General features: G+C 37.8%; 1 protein-coding gene across 2 annotated transcripts in view; it reads right to left on the bottom strand.

Annotated features, from left to right (window-relative positions):
- Window positions 1-24,931, bottom strand: part of TMCO1 (transmembrane and coiled-coil domains 1) — a 55,808-nt gene that overhangs the window by 23,126 nt on the left and 7,751 nt on the right. For both annotated transcript variants that reach the window (XM_086393857.1, XM_086393858.1), the window contains exons 3-5: window positions 23,311-23,370; window positions 15,163-15,209; window positions 13,497-13,564 (exon numbers count right to left, since the gene is read on the bottom strand). In XM_086393857.1, the coding sequence (XP_086249983.1) occupies window positions 13,497-13,564; window positions 15,163-15,209; window positions 23,311-23,370 (175 nt within the window). The remainder of the gene's footprint in view (window positions 1-13,496; window positions 13,565-15,162; window positions 15,210-23,310; window positions 23,371-24,931) is intronic.

Consider the following 24,931-nt stretch of genomic DNA (forward strand, 5'->3'; position numbering starts at 1 on the left):
ATAATATTGTTAAAATGTCCATACTGGGACTCCCCTGGTAGTCCAGTGATTAAGAATCTGCCTTTCAATGTGAGGGCTATGGGTTTGACCCCTGGTTGGGGAACTAAGAGCCCATGTGTTACAGGGGAACTAAGCCTGTGCACTACAACTACTTAGCCTGAGCACCCCAACAAAGATCCAACCAGCAGAATAAATAAATAAATAAATATTAAAAAGAAAAAACATGTCCATACTATCCAAAGTATCCCTAGATCCAATATAATCTCTTATCAAAATTCTACTTTTTACAAAAATAGAAAAATTAATACTAAAACCCATAGGGAATCACAAAAGAGCTTGAATAGGCAAAGCAGTCTTGAGAAAGCTGGAGGCATCAAACTTCGATTTCAAATGTGCAGTCACCAAACAAATATGACACTGGTATAAAGACAGACATGTGGACCACTGGAACAGAATGAAGAGCCCAGAAATAAACCCTGTCAACTAGTATTTGACAAGGGAGCAAAGAATTCTCAAGGAGAGAAGAATAGTCTCTTCAGTAGATGATGCTGGGTAAACTGGATATTCACACACAAAAGAATAACACCAGACCCCTATCAAAAACCACCCACAAAAATTAGCTCAAAATGGATTAAGAATTTAAACATGAGATATGAAACCATGAAACTTTCTAGAAGGAAACATTGGGAAAAAGCTCCTTGACACAGCTCTTGGCAAAGATTTTTTGGGTATGACACCAAAAGCACAAGCAACAAAACTCAACAAATGTGACCACATCAAACAAAAAAGCTTCTGCTCAGCAAATGAAACAACAAAATGAAAATGCAAACCATGGAATAAGAGAAAATATCTGTAAACCATATATCTGTTAAAGAGTTAATATCCAAATTATATAAGGATCTGTACAGTAGCAAAACTCTTCCAAATAGTCCAATTAAAATGAGGGCAGAGGATCTGAATAGGCATTTTTCTGAAAAAGACATACAAATGGCTAAGAAGTACATGAAAAGATGATCAATACGACTAACCATCAGGGAAATGCAAACTAAAGCCACGCGATTTCATCTCTCACTTGTTAGAATGACTATTACCAAAAGGACAAGAGATAACAAATGCTGGGCACTGTTTGTGGGAATGTAAATTGGTACAGCCACTATGAAAAACACCATGAATGTTCCTCAAAAAATTAAAAACAGAACTACCATATGATTCAGAAATCCCATTTACAGCTATTTAGCCAAAGAAATTGAAATAAACTACTATCTCAAAGAGATCTGTACTCCCATGTCACTGCAGTAGTATTCATAATAACCAAGATATGGAAACTACCTAAGTGCCACCAACAGATGAATGGATAAAGGAAATGTATATATATATACACACACACACACACACACACACACACATCTATACATGTATATATATACTGTGTACACGTCTGACAGAGAAAGACAAATACTGTATGACATCACTTATATGTGGAATCTAAAAAAAGCTTAACTCTTAGAGAAATAGATTGGTGGTTGCCAGAGGATGGGAGGTGAGAGAAACAGTATGAGACTTTAGACCAGCCACAAAAATGAATAAAATGAATTAAAAAAAAAAAAAACCCTTCAAATTAAGTTTTTCAGGAGATTGGAAGCTTGCTACAGGAATAGCTAAGTGAATTGGTGTCTAGCCTAATAATGAAAAGAGTTGGGGAGAGAAAGAAAAAGTACAGAGAGAGACATGGCTTATAATAGGTTGATTATCTCTCCAAGTGTACTTACTCTCTGCAATTCCAAAGGGAAGGACCACTACTTATGAACAGAATAAGAAGGTGTATTTTGGCCCAATAAAAAGAACCATTTTCAAACCCTACATACTACTGATAAACTATATTATGTTAGAAACCATCAAGCTCCTCACTGTTGAAAATAATTAAAAAGAGGATGGAAAAGTATCTGCTAGAGGTATTATTGGAGGGATTTCTGTACTGACATAGAAGTAATGTGTTAAATGACTTTAAAGATCGTTTCTCTAAGATTATAATGTTTTGACTGTATGGAAATAATCCAGAAGAGAAATTAAATAGAAATAAATAATTGATAATAATTAAATACAGTGCCTCCTATTGCTTCTCTTGCAATCTAGGAGCTCAAGTCCTTCCCATACAGTCTAAGCTGAGGCTTTTTTCTTATCAACACATTTTAAGATGAAAATGGGTATTACAGGTAATATATTCTATTCTACAATAAACAGATGATCAAGGTGAAACTAAGAGAAATTATGCGAAAGAACAGTGATTGTTCAGTACAATCAAAATATGTACTAGACCTTTAAGACTTTTTTTGATGTGGACCATTTTTAAAGTTTTTACTGAGTTTGTTACAATATTGTTTATGTTTTGGGTTTTTTTGGCTGCAAGGCATGTGGGCTCTTAGTTTCCCAACCAGGGATCGAACTCACAACCCCTGCACTGAAAAACAAAGTCTTATACTGGGGAAGTCCCAAAATATGCATTAGATTTTTAATTTCACATGAGGGCCTATAAAAATAGTTACAGCCTTTAACTTCTAGGTGCTCACAATCCTAGACATGAGAAATATATATGTACAGAATAGTAATTATATTTAATATTATTGTATTATATACTTGAAATTTGCTAAGAGAGTAAATCTTAATTAGTCTTACCACCACCACAACAAACTGATATTTATGTGAAGGATTTGTTAACTGATCTTATTTGGTAATCATTTTGCAATATATGCACCAATGTATGTATCAAACTATCACTCTATACATCTTAAACGTACGTAGTATTCTATATTATATGTCAATTATATATCTCAATAAAGCTGGAAAAAGGAAGCATTATTCATAACTGCCAACTGATAAGTTACGATGGTACTTTACTATTACCCAAACTCCATAGTTTACATTAGGGCTCACTCTTGTTTCTTTCTTTTTTTAGCACTTATTTACTTATTTGGCTGTTCTGGGTCTTCACTGTGGCATGAAGAATCTTTACTGGTGGCATGCAGGATCTAGTTCCCTGACCAGCGACTGAACCAGGCCCCCTGCACTGGGAGTGTGGAGTCTTAGTCACTGAATGACCAGGCAAGAACCATTCTTGGGTTTTAATAAATGTATAGCAAAATGTATCACCATTAAGTATCACACAGAATAGTTTTACACTAAAAAAAAATCCTCTGTGCTCTGCTTATTCCCTCCCTCATACCTGATTCCTGGCAACCACTGATCGTTTTACTACTATCTCCATAGTTTTGTCTTTTCTATAATGTCATGTAGTTGCAATCATATAGTATGTAGCCTTTTCAGATTGATTTATTTCACTTAATAGTATGCACTTAAGGTTCTTCATGTCTTCACATGGCCAATAGCCTATTTCTCTTTAGCAATGAATAATATTCTATTGTATGGATATTCCCACAGTTTATCCATTTATAAACTGATTGCTTCCAAGTTATGACAATTATCAATAAAGCTGTATCAAAGTTTCTGGGTGGACATAAGTTTTCAACTCATTTGGGTTTACTTTCACTTTTTATTCTATATTATTCTATATTGTGTGAATTTTTTAGAAGTATTTGTGTCTCACTAGCCTAAGAAAATCCTTGTTTTAGAATTTTGGAACCAAAATTCTTTGGTTCTGATGTACATTCCTGGTTAAGATCTACAGCATAAGCTTTAGAAGCTACGTGATATAAACTAGTCATTTCAAATCATCAGGGAAAACAAATTATTTACTCCCTGCCTAGTACTGACAACAGCAAAGAGCTTGGTAAAGTTGGAAACTAAACACCAAAATAAATTACAGATGAAACAAAATTTATTTAAATATAAAAAAGAAAAAACTATATAATCGGGTATAAGAAAGGTACTATTTATACAACGGAAAAGTGACATAAAAATAAATATTTTCCATGTATCTTCAAAAGGAGAGTTTAATATGTAAAGAAGAGTCTTAATATGTAAAGACTTCTTATAAAAAGAAAATAAGGGGAAGAACATGAACTAGAAATTTAGAAATAGTAAAAGCATAATAAATAAATGAAAAGATGCTAAACATCACCAGAAATTGCAAATTAAAAAAACATATTATTTTTCAACTATTAGATTTACAAATACTAAACAGATACATAATTTCTAGTGATGACAAATATATACAGAAAGAACCATTCACAAGCCCAGAGGACAGTAATCTAAAAACATAAATTAATAAAAACTTTTCTAGGGGAATTTCCTGGTGGTCCAGTGGTTAGGGCTCTATGCTTTCACTGCCATGGGTCCAGGTTCAATTTCTGGTTGGGGAACTGAGATTCCCCAACACCACAAAGCATAGCCAAACAAAAAGCAACATTCTGGAGAAAATTTCTATCAAAACTTTACCCAAGCAATATTTGTAGGATATACATGGGGAAAAAATAAGTATAAGCATACCGGTGTATATACTACCTGTGAAAATTCTGTGTGAAGATTTATAGAAGATTATATAGGTAAGGGTACATCCATTCAATGGAATACTTACAGGCAATAAAAATGATATGCAAAGTTCACATGTACTGTATTTTGAAAGACAACCGTAGGGGGACTTCCCTGGTGGTCTAGTGGTTAAGAATCTGCAGTGCAAGGCAGGGGATGAGTGTTCAGATCCCTGGTTAAGAGCTAAGATCCCACAGAGCAACTAAGCACATGCCCCACAACTACTGAGCCCACGTGCTCTGGAGCCTGCACACCACAACTAGAGAGTCCGCGCACCATAGTGAGAGAGTCCGCGTGACGCAGTGAGAGTCCGACATACTACAGCTGACGCCTGACATGGCCAAACAAATACACGTTTTAAAAAATTAATAAAAATTAACAATTACCACAGGTAACTATAGCAGACTACAAAACAGCCATTTTGGGTTATAAAAATTAATACATACAAATATCTAAATGTTTGTATATATACTGAAAAAATACAAGCCTGGAAAGGACATTTCACGAAGGCAGAGTGATTTTTACTTTATATGTTACACAATTATACTCTACTGGAATTCTTCCAGTAAGAACCTATTCAATAATAAGAGAAAAAATGCACTAAGAGATTCCATTTTGGAGGAAAAATATGACATTAGGAGAAAAATACATTGGAGGGACTTCCCTGATGGTCCAATGGTTAAGAATCCACTTTGAAGTGATAAATCCAAGAAGATACAACAATTATAAATATTTATGCATATAATATAGGAGCACCTCAATACAAAAGGCAAATGCTAACAACCATAAAAGGGGAAATTGAGAGTAAAACAATAATAGTTGGGGATTTTAACACCCCACTTACACCAAAGGACAGATCATCTACACAGAAAATTAATAACAAAAGCCTTAAAGTACACATTATACCAGATGGCCCTAATTGATATCTTTAGGACACTTCATCCCAAAACAGCAGAATCCACTTTTTTTCTCAACTGAACAAAGAACATTCTCCAGGACAGAGCACAGCTTGGGTCACAAATCAAGCCTTGGTAAATTTAAGAAAACTGAAATCCTATCAAGTATCTTTTCTGACCACAATGCTATGAGACTAGATATCAATTACAGGGAAAAAAACCTGTAAAAAAACCCACAAATACAAGGAGGCTAAACAACACACTTCTCAAATAACCAAGAGGTCACTGAAGACACTAAAAGAAAATTTATAAAATACCTAGAAACAAATGACAATGAAAATATGACAATCCAAAACCTAGTGAAAGTTGCTCAGTTGTGTCCGACTCTTTGATCCCATGGACAATACAGTCCACGGAATTCTCTAGGCTAGAATACTGGAGTCGGTGGCCTTTCTCTTCTCCTGAGGATTTTCCCAACCCAGGGATCGAACCCAGATCTCTCACATTGCAGGCACATTTTTTACCAGTTGAGCCACAAGGGAAGCCCAACGATACTGGAGTGGGTGGCCTATCCCTTCTCCAGTGGATCTTGCTGACCCAGGAATCAAACCAGCGTCTCCTGCATTACAAGAGGATTCTTTACCAACCTAGAGGATACAGCAAAAGCAGTTTTAAGAGGGAAGTTTATAGTAATACAAACCTACCTCAAGAAAGGAGAAAAATATCAAATCAACAACCTGATCTTACACCTAAAGTAACTAGAAAAAGAAGGACAAAAAACCCCCAAAGATAGTAGAAGGAAAAAAATCATAAATATCAGAGCAGAAATAAATGGGAAAAAATGAAGAAAATAGCAAAGATCAATAAAACTAAAATAACTTTGAGAAAATAAACAAAATGGACAAGCCACTAGCCAGACTCATCAAGAAGAAAAGGGAGAAGACTTAAGTCAATAAAATTAGAAATGAAAAAGAAGATGTTACAACAGACAATGCAGAAATACAAAGGATCATAAGAGGCTACTAAGAGGAACTATATGCCAATAAAACAGACAACCTGGAAGAAATGGACAAGTTCTTAGAAAAGTACAACCTTCCAAAACTGAACTCAGAAGAAACAGAAATCATAAATGACCAATTACAAGCACTGAAATTGAAACCGTGATAAAAAATCTTCCAACAAACAAAAGCCCAGAGCCAAATGGCTTCACAGGTGAATTCTACCAAACATTTAGAGAAGAGCTAACATCTATCTTGCTCAAACTCTTCCGGAAAACTGCAGAGGAAGGAAAACTCCCAAATTCATTCTATGAGGCCACCATCACCCTGATACTAAAACAAGACAAAGATACCACCAAAAAAGAAAACAACAGGCAATATGAACATAGATGCAAAAATCTTCAACAAAATTCTAGCAAACAGAATCCAACAACAGATTAAAAGGATCATATACCAGGATCAAGTGGGGTTTACCCCAGGTATGCAAGGATTCTTCAATATATGCAAATCAATCAATGTGATACACCACATTAACAAACTGAAAGATAAAAACCATACGATCATCTCAACAGATGCAGAGAAAGCTTTCAACAAAATTAAACACCCATTTATGATTAAAAAAAAAATCTCTTTAGATTAGGCCTAGAAGGACTCTATCTCAAAATAATAAAGGCCATATATGACAACCATACAGCAAACATTATTCCCAATGGTGAAAATCTGAAAGCATTTCTTCTAAGATCAGGAAAAAGGGTGCCCTCTCTCATCACTATTTGTCAGCATAGTTCTGGAAGTCCTAACCATGGCAATCAGAGAAGAAAAATAAATAAAAGGAATACAGATAGGAAACGAAGTAAAACTCTCATTGTTTGGAGCATCAGTTCAGTTCAGTTCAGTTGCTCAGTCATGTCCGACTCTTTGCAACCCCATGAACCACAGCACACCATGCCTCCCTGTCCATCACCAACTCCTGGAGTCCACCCAAACGCATGTCCATCAAGTCAGTGATGCCATCCAACCATCTCATCCTCTGTCGTCCCCTTCTCCTCCTGCCTTCAATCTTCCTCAGCATCGGGGTCTTTTCCATTGAGTCAGCTCTTCCCATCAGGTGGCCAAACTATTGGAGCTTCAGCTTCAGCTTCAGCATCAGTCTTTCTAACGAATGTTCAGGGTTGATTTACTTTAGGATTGAGTGGTTTGATCTCCTTGATGTCTAAGGGAGTCTCAAGAGTCTTCTCCAGCACAACAGTTCAAAAGCATCAATTCTTCCACGTTCAGCCTTCTATACAGTCCAACTCTCACATCCGTACATGACTACTGGAAAAACCATAGCTTTGACTATATGGACCTTTGTTGGCAAAGTGATGTCTCTGCCTTCTAATATGCTGTCTAGGTTTACTATAGCTTTACTTCCAAGGAGAAAACATTTTTTAATTTCATGGCTGTAGTCACCAGCCACAGTGATTTTGGAGCCCAAGAAAATAAAGTCTCTCACTGTTTCCACTTTCCCCCATCTATTTCCCATGAAGTGATAGGACCAGATGCTGTGATCTTAGTTTTATGAATGCTGAGTTTTAACCCTGCCTTTTCACTCTCTTCTTTCACCTTCATCAAGGGGCTCTTTGGTTAGTTACTCTTTGCTTTTTGCCATTTGGGTAGCATCATCTGCATATCTCAGGTTGTTGCTATTTCTTCCAGCAATCTTGATTCCAGCTTGTGAGTTATCTAGCTGGCATTTCACATGATGTACTCTGCATATAAGTTAAATAAACAGGGTGACAATATACAGCCTTGACATACTCCTTTCCCAATTTGGAACCAGTCGGTTGCTCCATGTTCAGTTCTAATTGTTGCTTCTTGTCCTGCACATAGGTTTCTCAGGAAGCAGGTAAGGTGGTCTGGTATTCCTATCTCTTTGAGAATTTTCCACAGTTTGTCATGATCCACAAAGTAAGTCTTTAACGTAGTCAATGAAGCAGAAGTAGATGTTTTTCTGGAATTCTCTTGCTTTTTCTATGATTCAATGGATGTTGGCAATTTGATCTCTGGTTCCTCTGGCTTTTCTAAATCCAGCTTGTACATGTGGAAGTTCTCAGTTTATGTACTGTTGAAGCCTTCAAAATCCTTCAAGCATTCTGATCATTACCTTGCTAGCAGGTGAAATGAGTGCAAATGTGCAGCAGTTGTAACATTCTTGGGTACTGCTCTTCTTTGGGATTGGAATGAAAACTGACCTTTTCCAATCTGTGGCCACTGCTGATATATGGAAACACAAAAGATCCTGAATAGTCAAAGAAATCTTGAGAATGAAAAATGGAGCTGGAGGAATCAACTTTCCTGACTTGAGACTTTACTACAAAGCTATAGTCATCTAGACAGTATGGTACTGGCACAAAAACGGATATACAGACCAATGGAACAAGACAGAAAGCCCAGAGACAAACCCACGCCCCTCTGGGCACCTTATCTTTGACAAAAGAGGCAAGAAAATATAATGGATAAAAGACAGCCTCTTCAATAAGGGGAAAATGGACAGCTACATGTAAAAGAATGAAACTAGAACACTTCCTAACACCATACACATAAATAAAGTCAAAATGGATTAAAAACTTAAATGTAAGTCCAGAAACTATAAAATTCTTAGAAGAAAATGTAGGCAATACACTCTGACATAAATCACAGGAAGATCCCCTTTGATCCGTCTCCTAGTAATGGAAATAAAAATAAAAATAAACAAGTGGGACCTAATGAAACTTAAAAGCTTCTGCACAGTAAAGGAAACAATAAACAAGATTAAAAGACAACCCTCAAAAATAACTGCAAATAAAGCAACTGACAAAGATTAATCTCCAGAATATATAAGCAGCTCATACAGCTCAATATCAAGAAAACAAATAGCCCAATCAAAAAGTGGGCAGAAGACCTAAACAGACACTTCTCCAAAAAAGACAAACACATAGCAACAAACACATGAAAGGATGCTCGATATCAGTAACTATTTGAGAAATACAAACCAAAACTACAATGTGGTATCACCTCACACCAGGCAGAATGGCCATCATCAAAAAATCTACAAAGAATAAATGTTGAAGAGGACATGGGGAAAAGGGAACCCTCCTGCACTGTTGGCGGGAATGTAAACTGATACACTCATTATGGAGAACAGTACAAGGTTCCTTAAAAAACTAAAAACAGAACTACCATATGACCGTGCAATCCCACTACTGGGCATATACCCTGAGAAAACCACAATTCTAAAAGACACATGTACCCTAATGTTTACTGCAGCACTATTTACAATATTATTGCCAGGACATAGAAATAACCTAGATGTCTACTGATATATGAATGTATAAAGAAGATTTGGTACATATATACAATGGAATATTACTCAGCCATAAAAAAGAACGAATTTGAGTCAGTTCTAGTGAGGTGGATGAACCTAAGAGTCTGTTACACAGAGTGACAGAAGTCAGAAAGAGAAAAACTAATATCACACATTAACAGATATACATGGAATCTAGAACAATAGTATTGATTAACTTCTTTGCCGGGATGGAATGGAGACAGAGATGCAGACAATGGACTTGTGGACACAGTGCAGGAGGGAGAGAGTGAGACGAATGGAGACAAGTAACACCGACATATATACACTATCACGTGTAAAGTGGATGGCTGGTAAGAAGCTGCTGTATAACACAGGAAGCCCAGCCTGGAGCTCTATGATGACGTAGAGGGCTGGGACTGGGGGAGGGTAGGGAGGCTTAAGAGGAAGGCAATATGTGTCCAATTATGGCTGATTCTCATCATTGTCCCGCATTCTCTCAAATGCGGGAGACCAGGGTTCAATCCCTGGGTTGGGAAGATCTCCTGGAGAAGGAAATGGCAACTCACTCCAGTATTCTTGCCTGGAAAATCTCATAGACGGAGGAGCCTGGTAGGCTACAGTCCATGGGGTCGCAAAGAGTCAGATATGACTTCAGTTCACTCATTGTTGTATGTTAGAAACCAATACAACATTGTAAAAATTTTAAAACAAAGAAACAAACAAAAAAAGAATCCCCTGTGAAATGCAGGGCACATGGGTTCAATCCCTGGTGGGGAGAACTAAGATCCCATATGCCAAAGGGCAACTAAGTCTGTGCATCCCAAATGCTGAGCCCATGTGTGCCACAACTAAAGAGTCCATGTGCTGTAACAGAACATCCCACACGACACAGTGAAGATCCCATACGCTGCAACTAAGACCCAACACAGCCAAACACATAAATATTAAATATATATATATATATATATTTGAAGCAGATGTCCCTTCCATAGATCAGCCTTTCACACCACAATATGTTCACAAATAACATTAAGAAAGGGAATTACATGATTATAATATAGCATTATATTCATGTGATTCCAAAGAATATTCAGTACTGATTTCTTTTAGGATTGACTGGTTTGATCTCCTTGAAGTACAAGGGACTCATTCTCAAGTCTTCTCCAACACCACATTTCAAAAGTATCAATTCTTCTTGCACTCAGCCACCTTTATGGTTCAACTCCCACATCCATACATGACCACTGGAAAAACCATAGCTTTGACTCTATAGAACTTTATTGGCAAAGTAATGTTTCTGAGTTTTAATATATTGTCGAGGTTTGTCTTTTCTTCCTAAGAGGAAGCATCTTTTAATTTCATGTCTGTATTCACTATCAGAAGTAATTTTGGAGCCCAAGAAAATAAAAGCTGTCACTGTTTCCATTGTTTCCCCATCTATTTGCCATGAAGTGATGAGACCAGATGCCATGATATTAGCTTTCTGAATGTTGACTTCTAAGTCAGCTTTTTCACTCTCCCCTTTTACCTTCATCAAGAGGCTCTTTAGTCCCTACTTTCTGTCGTAAGGGTGGTTTCATCTGCATATCTGAAGTTATTGATATTTCTCCCAGCAATCTTCATTCTAGCTTGTGAATCATCCAGCATTTTGCATGATGTACTCTGCATATAAGTTAAATAAGCAGGGTGACAATATACAGCCTTGATATACTCCTTTCCCAATTTTGAACCAGTCCATTGTTCCATGTCTGGTTCTAACTGTTGCTTCTTGACCTGCATACAGGCTTCTCAGGAGTCAGGTAAGATGGTCTGATATTCCTATCTCTTTAAGAATTTTCCAGTTTGTTGTGATCCACACAGTTTACTAGTTAACTTACTAGTTAAGCTTCCTCAGTTCAGTTCAGTTCAGTCACTCAGTGTCGTGTCCGACTCTTTGCGACCCCATGAACCACAGAACGCCAGGCCTCCCTGTCCATCACCAACTCCAGAGTCCAACCAAACCCATGTCCATTGAGTCGGTGATGCCATCCAACCATCTCATCCTCTGTCGTCCCCTTCTCCTCCCACCTTCAATCTTTCCCAGCATCAGGGTCTTTGCAAGTGAGTCAGCTCTTCGCATCAGGTGGCCAAAGTACTGAAGTTTCAGCTTCAACATCAGTCCTTCCAATGAACATCCAGGACTCATCTCCTTTAGGATGGACTGGTTGGATCTCCTTGCAGTCCAAGGGACTCTCAAGAGTCTTCTCCAACACCACAGTTCAAAAGCATCAATTCTTCTGTGCTCAGCCTTCTTTATAGTCCAACTCTCACATCCACACATGACCACTGGAAAAACCATAGCCTTGACTAGACAGACCTTTGTTGGTAAAGTAATGTCTCTGTTTTTTAACATGCTGTCTAGGTTGGTCATAACCTTAAGCTTGCTAGTTTACTATAAAATCTTTCAGTGTTTGGTTTGACTGGTAATCCATGGTGAAATATATCCAAGAAAGAAGAGAAAGCATAGCAGTGAAAAAGAATACTGAGATTAGAGTTTTAAATTAGAAATTATGAGACTTCTATAATTATGAGATTTATATTTCTATAAGTTAGAAATTATGAGACTTCTAATTTCTATTAAGTTAGAAACTATGAGACTTTCTAACTTTCTCATAAGTTAGAAATTATGAGACTTCATAACTATGGGCAAGTTATTTAATCTTCCAAAGATCCTTTTCAAAATCACAAGTGGAAATTTTGTATTGAAATAATTTTGGACATTTCCTTTCGTCTCTCACCTAACCAGTCCCCCTTTTCCCCCTACTATACTTCATATACACACGTCTGGTAACATCCATTAATGTATTGATTTATCGGTCTTTCCTTTCCATAAAATTTTGATACTATTGAGGGCAGGAAACACATCTTATTTGTTATATTCTGATACCTAGCACAATTCCTGGCACAAAGTAGGTACTTAACAGGTGTGAAGAGAACAGACTAGCGTTGGGGGGATGAGTACAAGGGAAGGGAGAGACAGAAATGAAGCAGGGAGTGGGGGAAGAGAAGCAAGAGTAAGAGGACAATCCTAGTACGTGTGGGATAGCCCCGGTGAGCTTTCAAAGGTAATAAATGACTGCTTGTCATCTTTGGCTATTTTCCCAGCTTCTGTCAAAATCAGTCCCATAATCATTCAGGCCTGCTATATGTTAGTTTAGAAAACAGTAACTTACCTTATCGTTAAACAAGATTACAGTTGTAAAGATTATTTTAAAAGTCAAAATATCTCTGAATGACTGACTACCTTCATTTGGAAGCAGTTTGCTAGTAAGGAACTTAAAAACCCAAGGGACATACTAAACTCTTTTTAGAGGCCTCATAATAGCTTAGTCTTCACTTTATACATAAGATATCCTCAAAATCAAGAGGGTGAAAAAGTTACCATATAACTGTATTCTAACAAAATTAAATTTGCCTGAATTTTGACAACTGGATTGAGGACAAGAGAATGTCCATGTTCTTAGGTAACACATACTTTTAGTAGTTATGAATAAAGGGGTATGAAATCCACATCAAACTTCTGCAAGATTCAGAAAAATATACAAATAATATATGAATGAGCACAAATATTTATGATCTAGAAAAACAAAAAAAGAAAGCAAATGAGGAAAAATGTTAACAATTGTGAACCTGGTTAATGGATATACTAGTCCTATAACTTTTCTGTAAATATGAAATATCAAAATATTACAAAAAAGTTAATTGTCCACACAGAGCAAGTTAGATAAAGCCATAGAAAAGGATACTCACATGGAATTAAACATTCCCATTAAGGCAGTAAAACAAAAGCCAATTGCAAACATGGATTTCATTCGAACCTGTAAGGAGATCAACAAATTGTCACTTCACACTAAAGGAAAACACTACTACAGCATATCCCCCCAAATTTTGATGTCATATCATTTTTAAAAGGTGCTCCTTGGCAAAAAACTGTCTGTTGTCTAACCCACCCTCCACCTCCAAGGCCCCTTCTCCTTGTCACCTTCTGATGAAGCGTACTGGAGTGGCCACATGACCTAATTCTGGCCAACAAGTGACAAGTTCAAGTACTAACCAGAACTTTAAAAAGGGCTAACTTGGTTAGCATCCCTTTAAGCCTTCTGCCCATACTTCTTGTCCGGAATGAAAAACGTAATTCCTGACAGTAAAGCAACATCAAACAACCAAACCACCATAAGCTAAGGAAGACTAACTGGAGTCTTTAGTGACACTACTGTGCTGCCACACCAGCCGGGACTACCAACCTCTACCTCTCGATCAAGTGAAAAAACGATTACATGTTCAAGTATATAAGGTATTTTGTTTCTTGAGGCTAGCTACTTTCTTAGTTACATGTGCCATAAAAGTATAAATAAACAAAAGATCATAAAGACATGACTAACAGTTTATCAGAAAGTTTTCTCTCTTCTTTCTGCAGTTTTCAAATTTGGTCTCTTGAACGTGGAGTAACTATGACAACAGAAAAGCTATTTTCAAAAAAATATACTTCTAAACTATAAACTTTCTTAAAAAGAATTTCAAGGCACTGCTCTGGTGGTCCAGTAGTTAAAAATCCACCTTGCAATGCAGGGGATGCAAGTTCAATCCCTGGGTGGGGAATTAAGATACCCACATGCCATGGAGCAACTAAGCCTGTATGCAACTAGAGAGTCTGTGAATTGCGATGAAAGATCCCATGTGATGCAAACTAAGACCTGACAGCCAAATAAACGAATAAATAAATAAATATTTAAAAAAAAAAAAAAGAGTTTTAAGAAACAGAAGATAAAATAATATAGCAAAGGTCTCTCGGTAAGCAAACGGTAACTGTTGCACAGTTTAGGTGTCTTGTGATGAATATACAGAAATTAGGCAGAAAAATTAGTCAAGCCATATAATTCGCCTACCTATGCCTACCTATGCATATATTCGCATACCTAAAGACATGCTTGAACAAACTCTACTCTTTATAAATAATGAGTAAATTGCTAATAAAATCACTTTTCCTTACACTTTATGATATGCCTGACCTTCAGAACAAAAGGCCTCTTAAAGAATAAAGGCCATCTATGATGTTCCAACTCTTACAATAGGATTACCAGGTCACCAAAAGCCAAAGATTCAGTAATAACATAAGGAAGAAAAAGAAAATAAATGACTTCATTTGAAAACCTAAGGGAGAAGCTAAAAAAAAAAAAAAATGCGTGAAAATGACCTCAAGATACCCTTAAAAAAGAAGCTATTCATATTACCAACATGAAGCTTCAGCCCTATAGCACATTTTCACTTCTATTTGGTCTAGGAACACCCATTATATTATTTATAGCATGCATAACTATAAATTTCTGAAAAGGTAAGTGCAATGTACTTGATGCAAATCATGGTCTTTTGCTGAAAAACATGCGGTTTATCATGAAGTTATATTTAGGACTCTTACCATTGACAGATCTCTGTTGTTATTCTTCAGTTTCTCTTCTTGCCGCTCTACAAGGAATTAATGAACTGGTTAATATACACAGCGCTGAGCAGGAAGCAGATGTTAAACTGTCACTGACTGGTGACTACAACAATGTTTCTGTCTCAGTTATCACTTAATAAGATAAGCTGAATACTTGGAATACCATATACTTTGTACTAACAGAAAATTCAAGTGCAGGAGAGCACTAAAATAGTTCAATTTAAATAAATAAAAATCTTTAAAGTTTAATTTTTAAAATTACCTCTGGTATTAAGTGTTTCAACTCTGTACATTGAGATATAATATTATTATTACATCAATGGGAGGTATAATCATAATGACTATACTTAGATTTCAAATATTAATTACCCATCTCAAATTTCTTTCCCACTTTTTCAGTTTAAGAGAGCATAGCATCTAAAAATTAAAAGCCAATTAAGATAAAGTTAGGTTCAGCTTGTTTCATCTTACAGTCAAATGAAGCTAAAAATAAGCATACTTTCGTATTTAAGTCACTTGGAAAGCTAGGAAATTTGACATATATTTCAAGAAAATTGTTATATACACCAAATCTAAACTGCTAAAGAAGTTTCAGCTACACATTAATGCTCTTATCTACTGTATCCCATGAACAATGTTGTTGTTCAGTTGCTAAGATGTGTACCATTTTTTGCAACCCCAGAACTGCAGCACACCAGGTTTCCCTGTCCTCCACTACCACCTGGAGTTTGCTCAAATTCATGTTCATTGAGTTAGTGATGTCATCCAAGCATCTCATCTTTCTGTCGTCCCCTCCTCCTCTTGCCCTCAATCTTTCCCAACATCAGGGTCTTGTCCAATGAGTCAGCTCTTCGAATCAGGTGGCCAAACTACTGGAGATTCTGCTTAAGCATCAGTCTTTCTAATGAATGTTCGGGGCTGATATCTCTTAGGATTGACTGGTTTGATCTCCTTGCTGTCCAAGGGATTCTTAAGAGTCTTCTCTCGAGAACCACCACAATCCAAAAGCATTAAAGCTTCGACTCTCAGCCTTCTTTATGGTCCAACTCTCATATCCAAGCATGACCACTGGAAAAACCATAGCTTTGACTATACGGACCTCTGTCGGCAAAGTGATGTCTCTGCTTTTCAATATATTTCCTAGGTTTGTCACAGTTTTCCTTCCAAGAAGCAAGTGTTTTTTTAATTTCATGGCTGCAGTCACCATCTGCAGTGATTTTGGAGCCCAAGAAAAGAAAATCTGTCACTCTTTCTATTGTTTCCCCATCAATTTGTCATAAAGTGATGGGACCAGATGCCATGATCTTAGTTTTCTGAATACTGAGTTTTAATCCTGCTTTTTCACTCCCCTCTTTCACCTTCATCAAGAGGCTCTTTAGTTCCTCTTTGTTTCCTGCCATTTGGGTAGTATCATCTGCATATCTGAAGTCGTTGATATCTCTCCCAGCAATCTTTGATTCCAGCTTGTGAGTCATCTAGCCTGGCATTTCACATGATGTACTCTGCATATAAGTTAAATAAGCAGGGTGACAATATACGGTCTTGAGGTGCTCCTTTCCCACTTTTGAACCAGTCTGTTGTTCTATGTCCAGTTCTAACTATTGCTTCTTGTCCTGAATATAGGTTTCTCAAGAGACAGGTATGGTGGTCTGGTATTCCTGTCTCTTGAAGAATTTTCCACTGTTTGTTGTGATCCACAAAGTAAAAGTCTTTAATGTAGTCAATGAAGCAGAAGTAGATGTTTTTCTGGAATTCTCTTGCTTTTTCTATGACCTAACAGATGTTGGCAATATGATCGTTGGTTCCTCTGCCTTTTCTAAATCCAGCTTGTACATCTAGAGGTTCTCGGTTCATGTACTGCTGAAACCTAGCTTGAAGGATTTTGAGCATTATCTGCCTCGCATGTGAAATGAGAGCAATTGCACGGTAGCTTGAACATTCTTTAGTACTGCCCTTCTTTGGGACTGGAATGAAAACTGACTTTTTCTAGTCCTGTGGCCACTGCTGAGTTTTCCATCAACATATTGGACTTTATTGCTGTGCTGATGAAGAAACTGAGGTCCAGAAAAGGAGAAGTGACTTCTCAGAGCCCATACAGGCATTTTATGGCAAAGCCAGGACTAGAATCCAAGTTTCCCAACCTCTAATCCAATGATCTCTATATATACCATGCTACTGCTTTCTTTGATCATGTATTTTTATCACCAGGATTAATTCACTCAACAAATACTTACTGATTACCTACTACATGCCAAGCACTTTTCTGGGTACTAGGGGTAAATGAATGATCAAAACACACACCAATTCATACCCTCACAAGAATATTATGAAATAAAAATATTAAAAAACCCTCTAAAATACAAAAACATACAATTGGAATATATTAAAGTGGTATGAGGGCTGGCAGGTTCAGGCAGGTGAAAGGAAGGAAGGAAGAAAAACAGGCCTACAGGGACTGCAGACTGGACCGCAGTTTTCAAACAACACATGGGTGAGATGAATACATGACTCTTTGTCTTAAACAGTTCCTACCCAGTTTGTTCTCCATGGAGGAAAGGATACAAGCAGGAAAGAGTTGAAGGTGAAGATATATGGAAGAAAATGAACAAAATGGGATGGAGCTAAGGTGTATCTCAAGGGCTAGAGCTCCTTTTCTATTGAGCAGCTCTCTTACAATATAATAAGACATTTTAAAACTGGGGGTTTGAGGACTGGGGTAAGAGATGACTAGAAGTTAAACAGGCAAAGAACAAGTAGAAGTGGAAAAGGACTGCCACTGAGACATGAAAAGGAAGGTATAGAAAAGCATCTGTGCTAGAAACCTGCACATCCTTGACTTCCTACTCTATCTTCAATCAAACACCCAGTTCTATTAATTATTCCTCATACTTATGAAATCTACCGCCTCCCCTCCTCCTTCCTATCACTTCCTTAGTTAGGGTTTCCAACATTTCTTACCTATATTACTTTCAAACCTCCTAACAGACCTCACTGTCTTCACACTTGTCTCCTCAAATTCACGTTCCACATAAACGCATATCAGATCTACCGAAAAGGCAAACTGAACAAGATCATGATACTCGCCAGCTTAAAATCCTTCCCTGGCTTTTTATCCCTATAAGATCATGTTTATTTCTTTCTCTTTTTTGGGGGGGGGCTGTGTCATGCAGTATGTGGGATCTTAGTTCCCTGACCAGAGATCAAACCCTTATCCCCTGCAGTGGAAGTGCAGGGTCCAGAGGAACTGGACCACCAGAGAAGTCCCAAGATGATGTTTCAATATCACTTGCAAGTCCTGTATCTGGCTCTTGTTTCCTTCTGAAGCCACATTTCTGACCACTCCCATAAATGTTTATGTTCTTACATCACCAAAGTTCCTTTATATACGATGATTTTCTCTTGATTCAGCATCTTTGTGCATAAAGTTCCTTTGACCTTGGGTAACCAAGTGTCCCAGCTTTCCTAGATTGTTTCAGTTTTAGCTCTGAAAATCTCACATCCCAAGAAACTCCTTGGGTGAAACAAATTGGAATGACTGGCTACCCTACTTCTACCTAGACTATTTCATCCTATCCCATCAAATCCTTTCCTGGCTAGCCTATAACTCAATTTTTAAGCCTCAGCTCTTATGTCACCTCCTTTGGAAAATCTTGACTCCTTAAGCAATACTATTCTCAAGAACTTTCTACAATTATAAAAGTATCTTATATCTGTGCTATCAATATAGCTACATATAGCTACTGAGCAATGAAATATGACCAGTGTGATTGAGGTCCTAAAATTTCAACTTCATTTAATTTCAATTAATTTAAAATTTAAACGTCAAAGGTAGCTAGAGGGTGCATAATTGGACAATACAGTCTTAGACACTGGATTAGAACTCCTGATTCAGTAAAACCTAGGAGTAAGACTCAGACTCAATACTCTGTTCACCTGATGTGAAGAGCCAACTCATTGGAAAAGACCCTGATTCTGGGAAAGATTGAAGGCAGGAGAAGGGGACGACAGAGGAGTACATGGTTGGATGGTATCACGGACTCAATGGACATGAGTTTGAGCAAGCTCTGGGAGATGGTGAAGGACAGGGAGGCCTGGTGTGCTGCAGTCCATGGAGTACAAAGAGTTGGACACAACTGAGCAACTGAACGACGACAAAGACTCAGAACCCTTCATTTTAACAAGTATCTCAAGCAAAACTGATATGGGTGGCCTAGAGACCATGTACGAGCAATACTATATAGAAAGAACTGCAGGATACAAGCCAAAGTTAGGTGCATGCAAAAATTAAATCCTAGGAAGCACTGCATACCCGAAGAGGGAAAGGTACTATAAACGTATAGTGAGCCCAATGTCTGGCTTATCCCAGGGCTTGCTCTGTCTGCAGGAATTGCTTTAACACAGTTCTTGCCTTCCTGTAACCAGTTAGTTCAGCTTTTCCTGAGTTCTTGATCACATATACCCTTAAATTCCTTATTACTTGAGATAGCTTACTATAGCCAAAGAGCTAAATAAAATACATCAAAAGTAGTTTATCTGCTATGAGAGGGAAACATAAAATAACCAAAATATCTGCTCCTGAAATTAAGAATGAAAAATATAGTCTTCAGACACCTCAGTTTCAAATTAATGGCTCTACCTAAGACCACAATCTAAGAGCATCACCTAAGTGATATCAATGACATTTTGATTTTCTGAAACACTGAATGTGCTGACCTTTCCCCTTTTACTAAAAACTCCCTTCTTTCAAAGCAGCAATATCCCTCTTTATAGTCCCCTCATCACTATGTGTGTGTGTGACGCATACTAACTCGCTTTAGTCATGTTCAACTCTCTGCGACCCTATGGACTGTAACTCACCAGGCTCCTTTGACCACAGGATTCTCCAGACAAAAATACTGGACTAGGTAGCCATTCCCTCCTCGAGGGTATCTTCCTAACCCAGGGATCAAACTACTATAGTTTATAATCATATGATGCTAAACTCTATTTGTAGGTGCTTCCCTGGTGGTCCAAAGGATGAGATGGTTGGATGGTATCACAGACTGAATGGACAAGAGTTCGAGCAAACTCCAGGAGATACTGAAGGACAGGGAAGCATGGCATGCTGCAGTCCACAGGGTCACAAAGAGTCAGACACGATTTAGTGACTGAACGATAATATCCCTGGTGATCTAGTGGTTCAGAATCTGCCAGCCAATGTGGGGGACAGGGGTTCGAGGTTCAATTCCTGGTCCAGGAAAACCCCGTATGTCACAGAGCATGCACCACAACTACTGAGCCTACACTCTAGAGCCCTTCGAGCCCCAATCACTGAGCCTGTGCACTGCGACCCCTGAAGTCTGTGTGCCTAGAGCCTGTGCTCTGCAGTAAGAGAAGTCACCTCAATGAGAAGCCTGCGCACTGCAATGAAGAGTAGCCCATGTTCGCTGCAACTACAGAAAGCCCTTGAATAGCAATGAAGACCCAGCACAGACAAAAACTAAATAAACTTTCAAAAGTAATAAAGAAAGAAACTCTATTTGTAGCCTTTACCTCTCTGCCAGCTCCAAACCATACATCCAATGGTGTACCAAATATTTCCACCCTATTGTCACACAGGCACAACAAATCCAACATGTTCAAAACTGAAATCATCCTCTCTTCTTCCTTATCCCAATCTGCTACTCTTCCAATATTTCTTGTTCTAATCAGAAATCCAGGCTTCTTCCTAGACTCATTTTTCTCTACATACCTTACATCTAAAAGGTCATCAAGTTGTGTTACATCTACTTGCCTAAATTCTTTGAATATGTACCACCTACTCCAGTCCCAGTACCACTGTTCAGGTTCTTGCTATGCCATTTGTATGCCAAGGATACCTGAAAAATCTCATAACTTTCCTACCTCCAGAATGATCCCCTCTCTGGTTTATCCTCCAAATATTGCCAGATTTGTCTTCCTTAAAATGTAATTTCACACCTGTCTAATTTCCTTTCTACATATGTTAACCTCCTTACCTGAGTTTAATTTATAAGGACCTTTATGGACTAGGCACTACTCATTTCTCTAGGCTTGTCTGCTTGTATGTTACACATACCTTTTTTTATTTGTTATAGTACACTGTTTATAGTTCCAGGTATATACCTTGCTATTTGACTGCTCTATGCTTTTGCATATGCCTATCCTGCCAAGAATATACAAGACTTAAAAATGTGGATTCTAAAATTATGAATGTACAGGTTCAAATCCCTTCTCTACCACTGACTTAATTGCACCATACCACTGATTGACCAAGAGCAAGTTACTTAACCTCAATTTTCTCATCACTAAAAATGAAGTAACACTGTTCACTACCACATACCATTGTCAAAAGAGTTAAAAAATATGTAAAGGCTTACTTCAGGGTTTTGCAGATGGGCCAACTGACCAGTATTTTATTTATTTATATTTTTACTTAGTTAATACACACTAAAGCTTTGAGATTCAACTTAAAGCATTATCTCCAAGAAAACTTGATCCCCTAGATTGGTTTGAATATCCTTTCTCTTTACTTTTATGACACTCAGAATGTATCTCTAAAAAATATGTATTATACTGCATTGGTTTGTTTTCCCTCTTTAGATCTCTTAAAAGACAGAATTATTTTTCTACTTTGGTGCTTCAACGCCTACCAGAGTGACTGGGTATACAGAGTAGTACACTGGTATACCCATACAGAGTATATGTACAATAGCATTTTGCCATGGAACTGAATGATCAGGCCATTAAGAACACATCTAATATCCCTACACTAAGTTGAGAAGCTTTAACCAGAACAGGAAACTGGGCTTCCCTGGTGGCTCAGTGGTAAAGAATCTGTCTCCCAATGCAGGTTCGATCTCTGGGTCGGGAAGATCCCGGAGAAGGAACTGGCAACCCACTCCAGTATTCTTACCTGGGAAATCCCATGGACAGAAAAGCCTAGCAGGCTACAGTCTATGGGGTTGCAGAATCAGACTCAACTTAGTGATTAAACAACAACAATAACTAGTAAAGGACACTGGTATAGTCAAGCCTGGTAGAGTAATCTTCCAGGATTTAACAGCAATGATCCAGGTATAGAGACATAGTTTTTGATCCAAATACACAATTTCACAACAATTTTTTCCTGATTTTAGAATCAGGAAGCGTCATAAAGTACAAATACAAATTATATATAGCCATTTATAAATTGTCTTTTTGGAACAGAATTACATTCTGTAATTAAATTCAAATTACACTGAAAAGCCAAAAACAATTATTTTGCAGAGTAGGTAAAATTATTCAGCAGAAAATTTCCTACGTGTTGGTGGGTTTCCATCACCAGTCAATTCTCAGTAAGGAAGTCATGGCAACAATAAACACATGTAACTCAGACTTAACTGAAAATAATCATCTCAGATAAGAAAAACAAAACACTTTTACAAACTATGCCAAGAACCTTCAGCCAAGTTCAAAAGCCATGATTGTCAACATCATTTTACTAAATTGAAATTTCAAAGCTAAGAGCAAAAATAAGGAAGTGCTTGAACTTGTCCTACAATATGGTAGAAAGAATCAAGTAAGATAATGTACAAGGCTTCCCAGGCGGCACTAGCAATAAAGAACCTGACTGCCAATGCAGGTTAGTCATGAGACACAGATTCGATTCCTGGGTCATTCCCTGAAGGAGGGCATGGCAACCCACTCCAGTATTCTTGCTTGGAGAATCCCTTGGACAGAGGAGGCTGGCAGGCTGCAGTCCACAGGGTCATACAGAGTTGGACATGACTGAAGTGACTTAGCACACATGCATGCAAGATAACGTATGCAAGTGCTCTCGTGACTATAAAACTATACAAACATGAGTTATCACTATTGAAAACTTTATTTAAAAAAAAAAAGCCCACATGCCCTAGAGCCTGTGCTTCACAAGAGAAACCACCACCACGAGAGGCCCACACACTGCAACTCGAGAGGAGCCCCTTCGCCTGCTTGCTGCAACTAGAAAGAAGCCTGTGCAGCAACAAAGAACCAGCACAGCCAAACATTTTTTGAAAAAACAAAAAAAAATTTCTTATATTTTCATTATCTAAGAATTTATTTTTCCAAGAAAACCTTAATATTGTATATACCAATAACTCATCTTACCAATTTTCTTTTTTTGTTGTCGACCAGCTGACTCTGTTATTGTTTCCTTCTTCTTTTCCACTGTAAACATAATGACATCATAAAAATTAATTATGCATTACACTCAAGAAACAAAGACTATATTTTATCACAGCTGAACCACTGAAAGCAGCTTACAAGAAAATTACACATTGGCTTTGATGGTGGTCGTGATTAAGTTAACTGGCGTGCTCCCACACCTGCTGACAGTAAAAGGTAGACACAATATTCTAAGAATGTAACAGCAACATTGTAAGCATCATTAATCAAATACCCAAAAAAGACTTCATAAAGACAGTCATAATCAAAACTGAGATGATTTTCAGGCCATTAGCTGAGACTGCCTTAGACAGTATCTAAGCACAATTTAAAATTCTGCTTCCCTGGTGGCTCAGAGGTTAAAGCGTCTGCCTGCAATGCGGGAGACCCCAGTTTGATCCCTGGGTCGGGAAGATCCCCTGGAGAAGGAAATGGCAACCCACTCCAGTATTCTTGCCTGGAGAATCCCATGGAGGAAGGAGCCTGGTAGGCTACAGTCCAGGGGTCAGAAAGAGTGGGACACGACTGAGCTACTTCACTTTCAAGCACAATTTCAAATTCTGCTTCCTCAGGTGATTAATTGTAGTTCCAGTTTCAAATTCATTATAGAAAATGGGCATTCATTCATTCAGTTATTATCTGCCAAAGTAATAGGCTCCATTCTAGGTAGATAAAAAGATAAACATGATCCTTGTCATCTAAAAAGCAATCTAGTGAGGGCACATAATCAAATAACAATTACAGTATAGAATGCACAGGGTAGGAAGATCAGGAGTCAAAACAGCTAAGATGAACATTTCCTGAGACTTTTCAATTAATATGAGGATAGAGTAAGAGTGAGTTTTGGAAGAAGAACAATGTAACATATTTAATCACCTATGGAGCTTTCCTAGTGGCTCAGATGGTAATCAATTTGCCTGCAATGCAGGAGACCGAGGTTCCATCCCTGGGTCAGGAAGATTCCCTGGAGGAGAACCACCTATGAACGGACTAGCAATATATACAGTAAAACCTTTATTTACATTATTTGCAATGGCACCCCACTCCAGTACTCTTGCCTGGAAAATCCCATAGATGGAGGAGCCTGGTAGGGTGCAGTCCATGGGGTCGCTGAGGGTCGGACAGGACTGAGTGACTTCACTTTCACTTTTCACTTTCATGCACTGGAGAAGGAAATGGCAAGCCACTCCAGTGTTCTTGCCTGGAGAATCCCAGGGAAGGGAGAGCCTGGTGGGCTGCCATCTATGGGGTCACACAGAGTCGGACACGACTGAAGTGACTTAGCAGCAGCAGCAGCTTCTTATATTATCTTAGTATACTTCCTTTACTAGAACATGGTACAGAATATGTATTATTTCTAAAAGTTCATTAAAGAGAATTGCAGGTAGAAATCTTTCCCTTACTATATTAAGTATGCTGCTTGAATTTTAAAAGCAAAATTGGTGTTACTCCTTTATCAGAGATGTAAAATTCAATTTAACTCCACTATTACAAATAAAATGGTAAAATTCTGACTAAAATAAAATCTGAGTGTGTGTGTAAATATACACATTGGATGCCTAAG

Source organism: Bos grunniens, chromosome 3 (assembly GCF_055505025.1).
Source record: "Bos grunniens cultivar Pamir isolate PY7600 chromosome 3, Bosgru_T2T1.0, whole genome shotgun sequence".
Taxonomy (NCBI): Eukaryota; Metazoa; Chordata; class Mammalia; order Artiodactyla; family Bovidae; genus Bos; species Bos grunniens.